Below are 17,740 nucleotides of genomic sequence, written 5' to 3'. Positions count from 1 at the left end.
TGCGCTCGGCTCGGCTCGACTCGGCTCGCTTCTCCTGGCTGAGTTCACCTGTTTGCTCTTGGGTTCAGACTCTGATGCCGTGTATCACGGTGTGTTAACGTGGTTTCACCTGGTCTGGTGCTCACCCGGCTTTTATATCATCCTCTAAATGTTCTCGAATGTGGAGACTGATTATGAAAGCACTCAAACGAATCAAAGCAGAAACCCAGTGAATGAAATCTATTTACCAGAATCCTCCATTAAAGTCTGCTGTCCTTCATGTCCTGTGATCCAACAGGGACAACAGTGACGTTCTACCAGAGCTGCTGCCAGGCGGCCTGAAGAAGTTCCAGTGGCGTGTGACCGGCGCGGCCAGATTTCATACAGATTCCGAGACGTCTGATGGAGAAGGCTGACGGACGTGACACTGAGGGCAGGATGGTGGAGAGTTACGGCCGAAATGGAGCTGTAGAGATGATGAAGCAGAAGGAGCTGACAGAGGAACCGAGGTCTGACCTCAGAGGAGACGGTGCAGGTGAAATCATAATCGCTATGAAAACGAATACATTCGTAACAACAGCGCCTTTGTTCACAGCGTTTACACTCCACCTTCATCCTGCTGACCATGTTTACCAGGCAGCATATTCCACCTTTCTGCTTCACAGTTATTTTATTGGTGTAAATATGAAATATTATTTTATAAAGAATCTCGATTGAGGAAATAAGACAGTACATGGATCATCATTAATATCTGTGCCGATTCTGCTCTTCTCACAGAAATCTAAACGTTGTGTTTTCTCGTCAGTATGTCTACCTAACCCAACACCCTCCTGCTCTCTTCTGAACCCAGAGAGGACAGTACCAGTCACCAGCGACCGAGTGGAGACCGCCAGAGATCAGACTTCTCTACAGCAGACAATCTCGGCTCAGAACTCGACCGTTTGTTCGATCAATTTTACCGGAACCAATTTTGCTTCTACTCCTACAATTAACGTCTGCATTGGAGCCGGCTCGTCGCAAAAAGGTGAGCGAGGGAGTATGAAGTCTGTTTTACAAAAGGAAAAATAGTTTTATGAGCAGTTTTTTGAGCCATTTGTAACCTTTTTCAGTCAAAATCATAAATAACTGGATAATTGTTCATTCTGTCAGGTGGAATGTAGATAAGAGATCACTGATCGCATGATGGGCAGTGCCGAAACGGTGGCACCCTCGGTAAGACTGGTGAAAATCTAATATTACCCACGAAGGTTGTTTTTTTGATATTTTGAAGCATTTTCATTTATATTTCACTTTTATATCTCTGAACACTCAAGTGGTTTCCCTGGACAGCAAACATGAGGTTAAAAGAAGCCAAATAAACTAGTGATACGTTAAAAGGGGCAGAGTAGAGAAAAACGCTAATGAGATGAGAAGAAATCTGTGACCTTCATGCATCAGGTTAAGAATGTAAAAATACAACCCCATTTCCAAAAAAGTTGGACGCTGTGCAGAATGTAAATAAAAATAGGATGCAGTGATGCGCAAATCATGTCAACCCTATTTTTTAAAGGAAAATGCTACAAATACAGCATGTCAAATGTTGAATCTTAGACATATTTTTAAAAATATATATGCCCAATTTAAATTAATTCCAAGAACACAATCCAAAGAAAAGCTGCGTTTCATCACCTCTTCTCTAAGAGCGCCCGTAAGCGTTCGGGAACTGAGGAGATGCTGCTGTAGTTCTGACAGGGAAATGTTTTCTGTTCTTGTTTGATGCAGAATTGCAGCTGCTCATCAGTTTCAGGGGCTCATCTGTCGTATTTCTCATTTAATAATGCGCAGATGTTTTTAGTGGGTGATGGTTTCAGACTGCAGGCAGGTCAGTTTAGCACCCAGACCCTTTCAATATGGAGCAGTGCTGCTGTAATACATGCAGGATGTGGTTTGACATCGTCTTGCTGAAACAATCAAGGCCTTCCTTGAAAAAGACGTCGTCTGGATGGCAGCGTATTAATCTGCTTTAATGGAGCCTTCACAGATGTGTGGGTCACCCCATACCAGGTGCACTAAAGTCCCCCTGAGCCATCGTGAATACAGGCTTTTGATTGTGCAGTGATAACAAGCTGAGTGGTGATCATGCCTGTTTTTAGTGCAGTGCCATCTGAGGGCCTAAAGATCACAGCCAGCAGATACTGGTTTCTGGCCTTGTGCCTCACATTCAGAGATTTCTCCAGATTCTCTGAGTCTTTCAATGATATTCTGTACTCTAGACGATGAAAAGCAGAAGTTCTTTGCTGTTTTATGTTACGTTGTCGCACTACATGATTGTGCAGTCTTTCACAGAGTGGTGACCCCTCCTCATCTTTTCTCCTGAAAGACTCCGCCTCTCTGAGATGCTCTTTATACCCAGTCATGTTACTGACCTGCTGCCAATCAACCACCAGGTTCTGTTTAGTGTTCCACAACTTCACCAGTCTTTTGTGGCCCTGCCCCAACTTTTTAAAAATGTGTTACTGGCATCAAATTCAAAATGGGTGAATATTTTTCAAAAAGTAATAACATTTCTCCTCTTCAACATTTGATATTTTGTCTTTGTACTTATGAAATATAGAGTTTACATTATTTACACGTCATTGCATTTTGTTTTTATTTACCTTTTTTGCACAGCGTCACAACTGTTTTGGAAATGGGCAGTTAAAAGATGACATACAACAATACACAAAATAGGTTTCTGGAGCATTAGAGTATCTCAAAATATACCACCATGCCGAGAACTGAGACCTCGCCAGTGAATGCAGAAACTTATGCTCACGTTTATTTTAGAAAGACAAACTAATTGTGCACACTTCACACTTTATTTTAGATCCTGTAATAACTAAAAACCCATATTTTACACACAGAAGAAAACTGCCATAAGATGCTCTCTTACATACAGACGGTATAAAACATAAAGGAATTAGAAAGTTTTATATCTCAGTAACTCATTGTGATGTTTTGTACACATTAACTGATGTTGTACATATCATTGTTCATTAGCGGAGGGAAGTGCTGTACCTGTGCAGGGAGATGTCAGTTATAAATATCACATATCAACAGCTTCATGGACTGTCGTTTATAATCATTTGTACATTTTCACCATGTACTACACTGATGACTTGTACATCGCTGGTAAAAGTTAATTATTTACTAACGCCATGTCTGCATTCAGCCACGACTTTGTCTTAAACTATCGTAAAAATCAGAAACAGAGTAACACAGTTCTACAAAAATCAGATGGTCTAAACATTTAACTTTTTCTCAACACAAAGTTTAATCACTCATTATGTATATTTGCTGTTTACAGTTCTTATTTATCACTAAGAAGCCTTGTTCAGTGCCAGGTTCATCTTTTCAAAACTCCTCCCAAACCTTTTTATTCATATTTTTTATGGCATTTTGAATGATGCTCTGATCCAGAGCGACTTACAGTTTGATCATTTTACACAGGGAGGTGAAGGTGGTGTTGGGAGTCTTGCCCAAAGACTCTTATTGGTATAGTGTAGGGTGGTTACCCAGGTGGGGCACTGAACCCCAGTCTACAGTGTAGTAGGTGAAGGTGGTGTTAAGAGTCTTGCCCAAGGACTCTTATTGGTATAGTGGTGGGTGTTTACCCAGGTGGGGCACTGAACCCCAGTCTACAGTGTAGAAGGTGTTACCCACTACTCTACCCGACCATGTTTATAGATGCATCCAGTTCATTCTGTGCCCAGAAATGCTCTGTAGCAACCAAAGCACTGCAGTGACATCTCAGAATAAACTCATTCCATCAAAGCCTCAAGACTAGAACTCTTACAACAAGAATATTTTGTCAACCATAGTCTTCAACAACAACTGACGTTACGTTAGATCCATTCTTTGATATAATGCCATCTCCTGCTTAGACACAGTGATGTAGCATATCAAGCTGCCTATTGCCAACAGCTTAACGCCAGGGCTCTCATTTATGAACTGTGCTCATGCCCAGTTTCCTGTGAACACCTCACAAATGCATTATGTATAGAACGTGATTTATCATGTGCGTCTATTGAGAACTGCTCCTGACTACGTACACAGAAAAGTGTCATTTCAGGAAAAACACGCATGAGATGCCCAGACTCCCGTTTGTCATCAGCCGTTTCAGTAGAACTGAGGGGTTGTTGATTATTGTTCTCATACACTGTAATGAATGTTTCATCAGTTCAACCAATAACACTTATACAAAGCAAGCAATAAGTAACAAGCAGAATAAGTAATAAATAAGCCAAGTAAGGACTGATGATTGAATTAAAGCAAAGTGAGTAATAACGCAGCAATTTCATTGAATTTAAATCTCAAACGTTCAAATGATGTGTTTTACAGTCTTAGAGCAGGAAATGATGAAAGCTGGTTTAGGCTGATTATAAATGTACAGTTAAATCATATTAAAGGAGCATACAGACTGGTTGTGATTGACTGCTGCTCAAGATGAAGGTGTTTTATTCCTTTTTGTTGTTTGTTTTTAACAAATGTCATTTTTGTAAATACGTAACAGCAGCGTCTTTACAAGACACCGCAAACAATCTCTAAATATGTCTTTAATTAATTTGACTAAATTTGTAATTTCACAACTGCAAGCATTCAGTCTAGAATTGGGAAACACGTCAATACAGATATTAAAAGATATTAAAGCTGTAACAGACACAAGCCCACGTCTCATGGGTTGGAGAGAGCCTAATTGTTTTGTCTAAAGTTTAGAGGCAGGTTTTTTTGTTTGTCATCGACAGACTGTACATGTTAAAACTACTGGAAGACGAGCAGGAAACGGCAGTGTTATTATCTCTAATTATCTGTGATGTGGGATCTTTTATAACGTGAGGCTTTATTTCTATTCTGCAGATGCACAGAGACGAGCAGAGAATCAGTACCTCAAATCAAAAATCAAAGAGAAATACGCAACGTTATATGAGGGAACCGCAGCAAAAGGGAAGCACAATCTTCTGAATGACATCTACACTGAGCTGTATATCGTGGAGGACTGGACAGGAGGAGTGAACACGGATCATGAGGTGATTCAAATTGAAGCCAGACCAGCGAGACATGCTGCCACAGATGCTGCAATCAAGTTCAGTGAGGTTTTCAGTGGAAGCAAACATGTTAAAAAAGTGCTGACACTGGGAATAGCTGGAATTGGGAAAACAGTCTCTGTTCAGAAGTTTGCTGTAGACTGGGCTGAAGGAAAATCCAATGCAGATATCGATTTTGTCTTTATTATTCCTTTCCGAGAGCTGAATCTTCTGAAAGATAAAGAATACAGCCTTCCTGAACTACTTCATCACGTCTACCCAGAGCAGCAACCCTTAAACGAAACTGGGCTTTTTGATGGTGAATGTAAGTGTGTTTTCATCTTTGATGGACTGGATGAATTCAGAAGTCCACTGAGTTTTGACCAGAAGAAAATATCAGCAGTAACAGAGAAGGCAAGTGTTAATGTGCTGGTAACAAGCCTCATCACAGGAACCCTGTTTCCATCTGCTCGTGTCTGGATCACCTCCAGGCCTGCAGCTGCAGATCAGATCCCCTCAAAGCACATCCACCTGGTGACTGAAGTACAAGGATTTGTCACTGACCAGCAGAAGGAGGAATACTTCAGGAAGAGAATCGGTGACCAGGATGCTGATGAAATGATCTTGCTCATTAAAAAGTCAAAGACCCTCTACATCATGTGCTACATACCGGTCTTCTGTTGGATCACATACACAGTTCTTCAGCACATCATGAAAAATCGCAATACAAAAGAACTTAAATCATTAACACAAATGTACGCACACTTTCTGACCATTCAGATGGAAACAAAGAGGGAAAAGGATAATAAAACTCCTCAGAAAGATACAAAGAACCTGCTGCAGTCCAACAAAACCATTCTTCTGAAACTGGCTGAACTGGCGTTCAAACAGCTGATGAAGGGCAATGTGATGTTCTATGAAGAGGACCTGAGAGAGAGCAGCATTGATGTTACCGAGGCCTCAGTGTACTCTGGGATTTTCACTGGGTTCTTTAAAGAGGAAACTCCATTTCAGCAGAGGAAGGTCTACAGCTTTGTTCATCTGAGCTTTCAGGAGTTCCTGGCTGCTGTTTATGTGTTTCACTGCTACCAGAACAAGAAGATGGAGGAACTGGAGATGTTTAAACATCAAAGCAGAAAGAGGTCTGAGAATGATTCACTGGATGAGGTGCTGAAGGGAGCCGTGATTAAAGCAGTAAAGAGTCAGAATGGACACCTGGATCTTTTCCTCCGTTTCCTGCTGGGCATCTCACTGGAGTCCAATCAGAGATGCCTACAGGGTCTACTGACCCCAACACAGTTTAGCACAGAGGAAACCAGACGTTACATCCCGGCTTTAATCGAAGGAGACGCTTGGACTCAATTTGATTTTGAAAAAGAAAAATATCCAATCTCCACTGAGAGATTCATCAATCTGTTCCTCTGTCTGTCGGAGATGAATGACCAGTCAGTATCCAGAAAGCTCCAGGAGTATCTAAACTCAGAGGGACACTCAAGATGGTATTACTCTCTGGAGCATCTCTCTCTTGGACTGTGTTCAGCACTAGTCTATATGCTCCTGAACTCAGGGGAGGTTCTGGATGAGCTGGACCTGAAGAAGTACATCACATCAGAGGAGGGTTATAGGAGACTGATCCCAGCTCTGACTGTCTGCAGGAAAGCTCTGTGAGTGTTCATCTACATTAATATAATGTTTATTAACATTTAATAACTGATGAATAATTGACCTCATATCAGTTAGAAATCTACAAATCAGTGTTCAGTTGTTTAGTATTTAGAGTATAAACCTTGTAGCTCCATCATGCTGGGCTTTAATGAGAGACTGAAGCTCCCAGCGTTTCTAATAAAGTGGCCAGTGTGTATAATCTGTGTTATAGTATTTTGTGAAAGATCAAAGGTCTGTGTTATAGTTAGTTAGTTAGATAGTTAAAAGGAAATTCCACCATGTTTCAGTAATTTCTCCATAACTCAGTGTGTGAGGTGTAATCAGAGATTCAGAGGGTTTGGTCTTTACAGTGGTGGTGATGGGAACCAGGCGTTGCCATGACTACAACACAGATACAGACACTTTATTTACCATCCAGAACCACCAGAGAACCTACACGAGTCTTCTGAGCTTATATGAATGTTGATGATGGAAAATAAATAAATATATAAATAAATAAATGTTCTGATATTAAGTGGAAATTTTTTGTGTGATAGGATCCAGATGTTTAAAGGGTATAAACTCTTCAGATGTCTGGTTCCTATCACCACTACTGTGAACTATTCTGACTGATTCTCTGGAACAGAGCATTAAATATCAAACACTCTGAATGACTTTGTTTATTTCTTAATTCTTTCATTTTTCAAAAATGTAGAAACAATAACTGGAATTCCTCTTTACGTGTTTCCTCAGTATCCAAAAGCCAGTCTTTTAGTTTTCAAATGAAGTAATTGTGGTGAAAACAACACAGCCTGTCCTCACAGATATTTCATATGGTCCTCACAAGTATAGTATTACAAGAACACACCCACACCCCATAGATAGATAGATAGATAGATACGTTTATTGGAGGGAAATTGCCGTGTTTACGTAGCGAGACATATAATCACACATAAACTCACAAACTATGCAGAAAAATACAAACAGAAATAAATCTAGACAGAAGTTAAAGTACAAGAGAAATAAAAAAGTATAAAGTATCTATTTACATATTCACATGACGATTGAGAGATTGGCTGTGTTTACAGACAGCAGGCGCTGTGAGGAGGTCTAACAGCACAGACTATAGACGTCACTGACTCTGAGCTGCACCAGTACTGCAGTGTAAAGTGCAGTGAATGTGTGGTTACAGCAGTGGCTGTGATAGACTGCACAGTGAGTATTGATCAGAGAGGAGATGCAGTGATGTGGCTCAGCTCAGTGCAGACAGCAGGAGATCAGTACTGTCTCTGCAGTAGGGAGACTTGCTGTGGAGCCGTATAGCAGTAGGTATGAAAGATCTCACATGGCTCTTAAACACAGCGCAGCTGGAACACACGCCACTTAACGAGCTTCTCCGTTCATCCAGTGTAGCAGGCAGAGGGCGTGAGGTGTTGTCCAGGTGTTGTCAACAGCTTGTTGAGCGTCTGCTGTTCTGCTACAACCTCCAAAGAGTCCAGCTTGACTCTTACAGCAGAGCCAGCCTTCCTAATCAGTTTGTTCATTTTGTTCAGAGCACTGTTGTTAATGCTGCTGCCCCAGAACACCACAGCATAGAATAGAGCATTCGCTACAGCAGACTGGAGTGCACAGGAGCTTAGAGCCACACCAGAAGACCTCAGGCTCCTCAGGAAGTAAAGACGGCTTTGGCCTCTCTTGTACCCTGCGAAAGTTACAGCTCCAGTCCAGCTTGGTGCCCAAGTGCACACCCAGATATTTGTAGGTCCTGACCACCACCACATCAACACAATCAATAGTGACAAGGCAGGTCTGGACTTCCTAAAGTCCAGCACCATCTCCTTAGTCCAGCGCCGTCTCGTTAGTCTTACTGATGTTTAGCTGCACCTTCAGCGCCATCAGGTCCACCTGCTTCGCTCTGCTGGAGTTTTTCAGTTCAACCTTCACCTGATCAGCAATGAATGTATCATCAGTGCATGTTCCAGTTGTGGGGGGAGGGTGAGAGGTTTCCATGGCAGACAGTGGTTGCTGATGGTCACAGGTGTGACTGGCTGTGGTGGGGGAAGGCGAGGCTGTGGATGACCCATGGTGTAGTTGTGTAAGAGTGTTAATCTGCATAGGGAACAGACACAGTGGAGCAGGAGAGGCGCCGTCGTCAAACCACACAGAGAACTGGTTCAACTCATTCGCCCATTCACACCCTCCCTCTGCTGGAACAGGGCTGCGCTGGTTGAAGCCAGTGATGTCTTTTAGGCCTCTCCAGACATCCCGAGTGACATTCAGCTCTAGTTTGTTTCTCGGTTTGGACTCGTACTCCTATTTGGCCCTCTTAATTGAGGTCTTCTTAATTGAAGCTCCTTTTGTACCCTCTTCAGATCCTCCCTGTCTCCTGCCATAAATGCTCTTTTTTCTGGTTCAGCAGAGACATTAAGTCACTGGTGACCCAGGGTTTGTTGTTGGAAAGCATTGGACAGTCATGGAGGCAACTACATGCAGAAGTTGATGTAGTCAGTGCTGCGTGATGTTACTGTCTTCATTTTATCAATATCTTCATTATCAATGTCTTCAGTTGATCAATGTCTTCATTTTATCAGTATCTTCATTTTATCAGTGTCTTCATTTGATCAGTATCTTCATTTTATCAGTGTCTTCATTTGATCAATATCTTCACTTTATCAGCATCTTCATTTTATCAATATCTTCATTATCAATGTCTTCAGTTGATCAGTGTCTTCATTTGATCAATATCTTCATTTTATCAATATCTTCATTATCAGTGTCTTCAGTTGATCAATGTCTTCATTTTATCAGTATCTTCATTTTATCAGTGACTTCATTTTATCAGTATCTTCATTTTATCAGTGTCTTCATTTGATCAATATCTTCATTATCAATGTCTTCAGTTGATCAATGTCTTCATTTTATCAGTATCTTCATTTGATCAGTGTCTTCATTTTATCAGTGTCTTCATTTGATGGATATCTTAATTTTATCAGTGTCTTCATTTGATCAGTATCAGGGCCGCTGGAGGTAGAGTCTGGGTGAGGCTGGGCCGCATCAGGTTTTCCACAAGAAAAGCTCTTACAAAAACATTCCAATGTTATCAAATGTCTTTATTTTTATTTTTTAACACAAAATAAGATGAAAAAATAAATAAATTAACAATTCATAAAAAAAAAAAATAAAATCAATCAGTAATAAATAAATAAAATGAAAATAATAATGATACTACTACTAATAATAATAATAATACAGCAGATATAGAACACTGAAGAAACCACATATAGTTGCTGACTAGAGAAATGTAATTATTATTATTCAGATTCAAATGTCTGTATTAACAGTTCTTTTTTTTTTAAAAATTGTTAAATTTGTGAAAAACACCACAGTTTAAGTTAGAACGTGAACTTAAAAAATATAGTTTTTAAATAAAATACAATTTTAAAAATACAATTTTAATTCATGATATAGATCCTATTTTGAGGAACTCGGAACACTGAGACGGTGCTTCTCTATTCCGGCGGATCGGAGGGAGAGAGAAGCCCTGGGTCGGGAAGGAGCCGCCGCCCGTCTCTCTCTCCTCACTTCACGTTGTTTACATCAATAGAGGGAAAATTGAATTCGGGCCGAAAGTTTTATTTGAGAGAGAGAGAGAGCGCTTTGGTAGAGAGACATAGAGTAACAGCAGAGAGAGAGCGCACCGCCCTCGATAAAGCTGTTATTAATCAGAGAAATAAAAAGTTTCCTGGTTGTTTCACGGCGGTTACATTCAGCAGGTACAGACACGCCCACAGCAACACACCTCAGCGGTTTCCCTGTTCCTGTCTGAATATGCACACGCAGCGCTGTGCATGGAGCTGAGACGCTGACCCGGCTATACAAGCGCTGATGCACAGATCATAGGAGGATAAAAATAATTCAGCAGAGGGCGGGACGTGTAAACCAGAGGGGGGGGGAGTCCCCACCATCCCCACCGGCAAATCGCACCCTGAATATATCCCACCGTGATTGATAGGTTCGTTCAGCTCCGCACACAACACTGAAAAGTGCCAATCATATCAAACTTGCGGGCCGCGCTAACATTAAACTTTCATATTGAGGCGGGGCCACAAACTATCGTCCCGAGGGCCGCAGTTCTGCTCTACCTGCACCATCTGGATCATTACTGCTACTCTGTGTTTTCACTGTTTACTCTGCTTTTTCTGCCTCAGTATCTGCTGTGTTTCTGTCTGTCATCTGACTGCGTGACTCTCAGATCACAGCAGGTTAATATCTCTGCACCTTATTCCACAACCTCATGTCCAGAATGAGTGCTGTGTCTGCTGCACTGTCTGTTTACTGTGTCTAATTTATCGTATTTATTGTTTCTAGTTTAATTTCTTGTTTGCCCATGATGTCTGCACATTCACACTTTGTACTCTGTGTTCCTTGTTGCTCCGTGATGTTCCTGGAGGAGCATAATTTCACTCCACTGTGTACTTGTACAGAGATGGACTGACAGTAAAAGCCTCTTGACTTGACAGTGGTGAATCTGCTGATCTTGTTCTCTGGCAAATGCCAATTGCCCTGCATGGTGTTTGGCTGAAAGCACAAGCCCCACTTGTGGACGTCAGGCCCTCATACCCCCCTTATGGAGTCTGTTTCTGATAGTTTGAGCAGAAACATGGATATTAGTGGCCTGCTGGAGGTCATTTTGCAGGGCTCTGGCACTGCTCCTCCTATTCCTCCTTGCACGGTGGAGGAGAGGTAGCAGTCCTGCTGCTGGGTTGTTGCCCTCCTATGGCCCCCATAGGTGTGTGGGTGTGTGTGTGTGTGTGTGTGGGGCCATGTGTGTGAATGGTTCTGTGTTTGTGGGTCCACGTGGGTATTGTGTGTGTGTGTGTGTGTGTGTGTGTGGGTCTGTTTGGTTCTGAATCTGATGGCCCGGTCTGGCTGTGAGGGCCCGAATGCTGCAGTGTCTTCTTCGAGCAGAGAGAACAGGTGGTGTGTGGGGTCAGATAAAGTGCTAGTGGCTTTTTGGATGCAGCGTGTGTTAGTCCACATTCAGATGTAGGTCGTTGACATTACACCAGCGTGTCAGTCGTCACACTTCCTCTCTGTATGCTGACTCATTGTTTTTTCTGATTAGACCAACCACAGTAGTGTTATGAGAAAACTTCACGATGTGGTTAGAACTGTGAGCTGCCGCACAGTCGAGAGTCAGCATATTGAACAGCAGTGGACTGAGCACATTGCCCTGGGGGGCTCCAGTGCTCAGTGTGATGGTGTTAGAGATGCTGCGTGTGTTCAGGCCCAGCAGTCTCAGCTTTCCAGTGAGATGCTGAGGGATGATTTTGTTGAATGCTGAACTGAAGTCTAAGAACAGCCTCCTAACATAATTGTCCTTCTCAAGATGAGTGAGAGATAAATGAAGAGTGGCTATGGTGTCATCTGTAGAGTGGTTGGACTGATATGCAAACCGCAGAAGGTTTAGTGAAGGAGGCATCTGGGTCTTGATGTGCCTTATTATGAGCCTTTTAAAGCACTTCATGATGATGGATGTGAGTGCAACGGGACAGTAGTCACTTAGGAAGGACTATATGGATATGCATGGGGACAAGGGTGGTGGCCTTGAAGCACGCTGGAACAATGGTGCTGCTTAGCAAGTTGTTAAAGGTTAGTACGAACTCCCACCAGCTGGTCTGCACATTCCCATTGCACTCTGCCAAGAATGTTGTCTGGTCCAACAGCTTTTCCTGGGTTAACTTTGCACAGTTTTCCTCACATCAGCAGTGGACAGGCTACTCTGCACTTCAAACTGTGTGTAGACATCATTCAGTGTATCTGGTAGGGAGGAATCACTGGCACAGGAGACAGATGTTTTCCTGTAGTTGCTGAGGGCCTGAACGTCCTGCCATGTGCACTATGCATCACCGGTATTCCGGTATTTATCTTGGAGCATCTTTATGTCAAATTAGGAAATCATACTGACATTTCATTTACAGTGAGATTTAGATGCTGTATGTGTAGCTTTATTTAAATTCAGATGTTTTTCTGATGTGATTTTGTGTTGGTCACAGACCCTCCATCATACTTAACAGTGGGCACCGGGTTCTTTTTGGTGTATATTTCCTTCTTTATGCCAAACCAACCTTGAGTGTCTGTTGCCAAGTAGTTCCTTTTTAATTTAATCTGATCATAGAACACAGTTCCACTCAGTCCCAATAGCATTTAGCAAATTCTTGACACTTTTATGGTTGTGGTTGTTTTGGAGACTGGGTGACTCCAAGATGCAACTTATCTGTAACTCTCCAGTGGTGATCCTTGGGGACCTGTGAAGCAAACAAAGAGTGCAGAGAGTCAAGATAAAATTGAGGACAGTTTATTTTGCCTAAATCAACAAAACAAAAAAGCTGCATGTAGCCCAACTTCATGAAGGGAGGAATAGTCAAAGAATAAATTAGACTGTCTCAAAACAAAAAACAAAAGTAGCTAGGATCTATCCTCATGAAGGAAGCTGCAGGTTTCCAGAGTCCATTGTCTGTAAATGAACTAGTTGTCTGGAAAGGAGAAAAGGGAGGATGGTGGGCACAGCAGTCTGTCGCCCAGTGGACTCACCCTTTCTGAATCAACTGGTAGTCTTGGTCTCTCATTTGCACATCCCAGCTATGCAGTGAGTGTCTCTCGTTCCAGGCCACATGGGTTCTGCGGTCTACAACGTTGGTGCTGAAGTACTTTCCCTGCTTCCTCCTCAGCAATGTTGACAAGGCCCACAACTCCGGGTTGGTCTGATATGACCTGCACAGGTGGAGACTTTGGGCCCACTGTGACAGTTAAATCAAAAAGATGGATAGACAAATAGATCTTTATTGATCCTGAAGGAAATTGTGGCATTACTGTAGCAAGACATATAATTGCATGTAAACTATGAGAGAATAGGAATAGAAAAGTAAAAAAAAGAAGATAGCCCCATCAGTAAGTACATTGAGTAAAATGGTCACTATTTACAAAAACAGAGCAGCAGAAACAGGCAGACAACTTCAGTAGCACTGGAAGGTGATATTAAAGAAAGAAAAATGCATATGCCATAAAATCTGTGTTAAGTGGTGTAGAGTCATTATAATTTATACATGTGTGTAGTGAAGGATCATCTCTGGTACTTCTGATTCCATTCAGTGAACTTCTGATGCTGATCAGTGCCATCTCCGAGAAGGAGTGCTGATCCAGGATCTGTTCCTGTTTGTAAAGTCATAGTAAATAAGAGACGAATCTGATGTTAAATCTGCCTTTATATTCTGAGAAGCTTTGTGAATATGACTCCATGTCTCCGTCACTGATAATAGCCTGAAAAAAGTTTATATATAACCAACTTGTTTTGTTGTAACTCTTTCTAATCCATAATTGAGGATTACCAGCATGTTTTTACGGTTTGTGTGACATATGACATTATTACTCTTCTCCCATTTCCATGTCCCATTAGGGATTCATAGCAAAACACTGGTCTGCTAAAAAATATCACCAACATGAATTCCTCCAGTAAGAAGCAGAGCTGAGTACAGAACAAATTACTTGAAAACTATGAATTTGTATTTTTTAATTAAGTACTACATTTTAATACCTAAGCAGTCTTGTTCAAAAAGTGCTTGTTGGTTCTCTAAATGACATTCCGCAATCCGTAACAGTATGGAAACATATCCATTTCTGGCACATCATACTTATTGCTGGTTTTTCATGCACACTTTCAGTTTTTAATAAAAAAAGGCAAATTAAACAAGACAATACCAATCCATGGAAAGAATCCAGTGTAGATTGAACAATGTTTTCTTGTACTTCTTCTTCTGACTGTGGCTTTGGATAAAAGTACTTGTTACATTTGATATTGACTTGATATGTTCTAAATTTATTTTACCATTTTATTGTTGCTGAATTTTTACCCAAATATTTTTCCATTCTCAGGATCTGTAGAATTTTTGTTAATCTTTGACATAACATGTCCATTTTGGCACCTGAACAGGTGCTGAACATGGGTCATTAATATGCATTAGTTTATTGTGATTGGGTTTTATGTAGGACATGTGCAACAATACTACAGTGGCATGGACAGACTGGTCTTTACTCAAAAATTCATTACTGAACTGCAATTTTGTGGTTTGTAGTGTGGTTATTGCCGCATTTTATGAATCTGACCCCAAATTCACAATTAAAGATCAGATCATTAAAGAAAAACTCAACTCCTGTAATATTTGATCTCCCAACCTCATTATAACTGGTGTGCTGTGTTTATCATTTCTTTTTGCAGACTAGTTGGCTGTAATCTCACCAAGGACTCCTGTGAAACTCTTTGCTCTGCTCTACAATCAGCAAACTCCCCCCTGAAAGAACTAGACCTCAGTAACAATAACCTACAAGATTCAGGAGTGAAGCTCCTCTCTGCTGGACTGAAGAGCTCACAATGTACACTGGAGAAACTCAGGTAAACGTCAAAGCCATTTTCTGTAATATATTGTGGTACTTGCAGAATGAAGACACTCCAAGTCCAGTCTAAAACCATTTTATATTATCTCAGCAAATGATATTCTTCTTTTATGATATGGAAAAATTGTATCAGCACAATGGGTGAGATTCATAAAACCTGTCAGTAAAAGTGCTACACCACACAAAATGTGCAGCACAGTAAAGTGAAGTAAATAAAGTATAAATGGCCTAATGAACTTGTATGCGCATGTGAATAGAACCACAGTGTAAACTATTACAATGCATTGTGTCACAAGGAGTAACTTTCTCAGTGCTCACGAGTTTGGTTTTCCTTGTGCAAAGAATCATTTTACTCACATGTGAGACTAGATTTTTACCTCGTTAGTGTGGTTTTTCTTGCTTGTGATTTTTGAACTGGATTTGATGCCATACCTTTTTATTGATGATTAATCCACTTGTGTCTCAGAGCATCTTATGTAGAACATCTCGGTCAGGCTTTTGAATTTTGCAGTCTTAACTCTAATTAATTACTTTTAATGGTTGTTACTTTATTGAGATTATGACTGTTGTATATACATGACTGTGCACTGTTTGTGTGTTTGAGCAGCACCAAAAGAAATTCCTCATAGTCAAGTACTGACTGATATGAAAAAAGCATTGAAACTAAATTTGAAGTTTCTATTTTCTTGCTGTGATTTGCGGCACAAACACGTAGCATCTTAATTTTTTCCTCAGATTACCTGAAAAAGGTGCAGTATCTAATAAATATTTTGTGTTTAGTTGACAAACATATATATATATGGTCCCCATTGACCCTACAGAAGAGTTCTGGTTTACGCCCCCCTTTAGATCTTCTGAACCGAGTCAAAGCCCCTGATGAGCCCCACAATGAGAGATCCTTGTGTGTTTAAAGACCATTATTTCACTTTATCTCATGCCAGTCGTACTGCCCCATCAAATTAAACTGTATGTGACCGGTTGTTTTGCATGTCAGTCAAATGCCCCTTTCCTGTCAGAGGTGGTGATTCTCTAAACCTGCCTGGTCTGACGCAGCTTGCAGTGGAATTACTGTAATTTCTGACCGGTGTGTGCAAGCCCTATAAACCATGATTCTCTGTGTTGTCATTACACAAAGCCATATTGTAGCTTATTTCAGTTGTTCTGTAAGAAATGTTCATAGTGTTGTATTTAAAGACAGTTATTACCCACAGTCAAATGTCTGGAACTCTACTATTTACCATATCAAATCAAATTAAACATTTTGTGACTGGTTGAACTCTTACACCACTACTATTTACCTATATATGTGTTTCTGTTTTTCTTTCCATTCAGATTAGATGTTTAATATAAGTGTCATGTTTAGAGTTACACAAGTAAGCAAATGTAAACACTACAAGTTTTAGAACTGATTGAGCATTAATTTATTCTAGGTGAGCTGTTATGAAGAAAGACATGTGCTGATAGTAAGTTTGCAAGTATTTAAAAAGATAAGGTATTTAGGAAATCTGAACTACAGTTCACTCTGGAATTTTATGTAAATTAAATTTCAAAAGTTATGCTTATAAAGTATGTTACTGACAGATGATGCACAGCTGTCACACTTCTTAAACTATTTTAAACAATACAAACTCAGTCTTAAATATCATAAATATTGTAACGTTGGAGATGTAACTATCGAAACGTAACTATGATGAAAAACATGCTGTTTAACAAGTTTTTTTTATAAGGATTCAAAATACAGGGTGAGTCAAAAGTCACAGGACACCGTGTTATTTTATTTCATTTTTTATTTTATTATTGAGTTTTATATCTGGGGTCATCTCAAACAAATTGTGTATGCTGAGAAAATCTGCAACAAACACCACCTTTAGCACCACATCATGAATGCTTGTGACAGCATTTCTCCAGAGATTCTTATGCGGGTTCATAACAATTGGATCCTGCACCTTCAGCTATGTGTTCAGCACCAGGGACAGCACATTGAACACGTCACATAGCTGTGCATCACAGGCAACATTCCCAATTGTTGTTGCAACTTTCTGTGTTGATAACTTTTGAAGCAAAAGAGTCATTGCAAATCTGATTGCAGCAATCGATTTCTGAGACAATTCTGGTCTTCTTTGATCTGCTACATGACCACCTTCCTTCCTATTGGAAAATCTTGCCCTTGATCCAATATAGTGGCTTTCAAGATGGCGGCCATGTTTGAGAAACAGTATAAAAAAATAGGCCCCCTCACCCATAACTTGCTGGGGTATTCAGGTCTGTCATTTTCCCTTTCGTTTTTAAAATAAAACGGTGTCCTGTGACATTTGACTCACTCTGTAGATTCATTATAATTTAGAATTTGTAGGAAAACAGAACTTTATTTAGCTCTGAACAGGTGCTGAACATAGGTCATTATTATGCATTAGTTTATTGTGATTGGGTTTTATGTAGGACATGTGCAACAATACTACAGTGGCATGGACAGACTGGTCTTTACTCAAAAATTCATTACTGAACTGCATTTCTGTGGTTTGTAGTGTGGTTATTGTCGCATTTTATGAATCTAACCCAAAATTCACAACTAAAGATCAGATCATTAAAGAAAAACTCTTAACTCCTCTGATACTTGATCTCCC

At 40.6% G+C, this 17,740-nt stretch overlaps 1 protein-coding gene across 3 annotated transcripts in view; it reads left to right on the top strand.

The window, feature by feature from the left end:
- The window catches only part of LOC108413596 (NACHT, LRR and PYD domains-containing protein 3-like), a 44,509-nt gene that overhangs the window by 472 nt on the left and 26,297 nt on the right, over window positions 1-17,740 (top strand). For all 3 annotated transcript variants that reach the window (XM_037532155.1, XM_037532153.1, XM_037532161.1), the window contains exons 2-5: window positions 278-514; window positions 830-1,003; window positions 4,855-6,685; window positions 14,941-15,114. In XM_037532155.1, coding sequence (XP_037388052.1) covers window positions 382-514; window positions 830-1,003; window positions 4,855-6,685; window positions 14,941-15,114 — 2,312 coding nt within the window. In that variant the 5' untranslated portion in view covers window positions 278-381. The remainder of the gene's footprint in view (window positions 1-277; window positions 515-829; window positions 1,004-4,854; window positions 6,686-14,940; window positions 15,115-17,740) is intronic.

This window comes from Pygocentrus nattereri, chromosome 2, assembly GCF_015220715.1.
Source record: "Pygocentrus nattereri isolate fPygNat1 chromosome 2, fPygNat1.pri, whole genome shotgun sequence".
In the NCBI taxonomy this organism is placed as follows: domain Eukaryota; kingdom Metazoa; phylum Chordata; class Actinopteri; order Characiformes; family Serrasalmidae; genus Pygocentrus; species Pygocentrus nattereri.
Note: the sequence above shows the minus strand (reverse complement) of the source record. Positions and strands in the feature narration are given on the sequence as shown.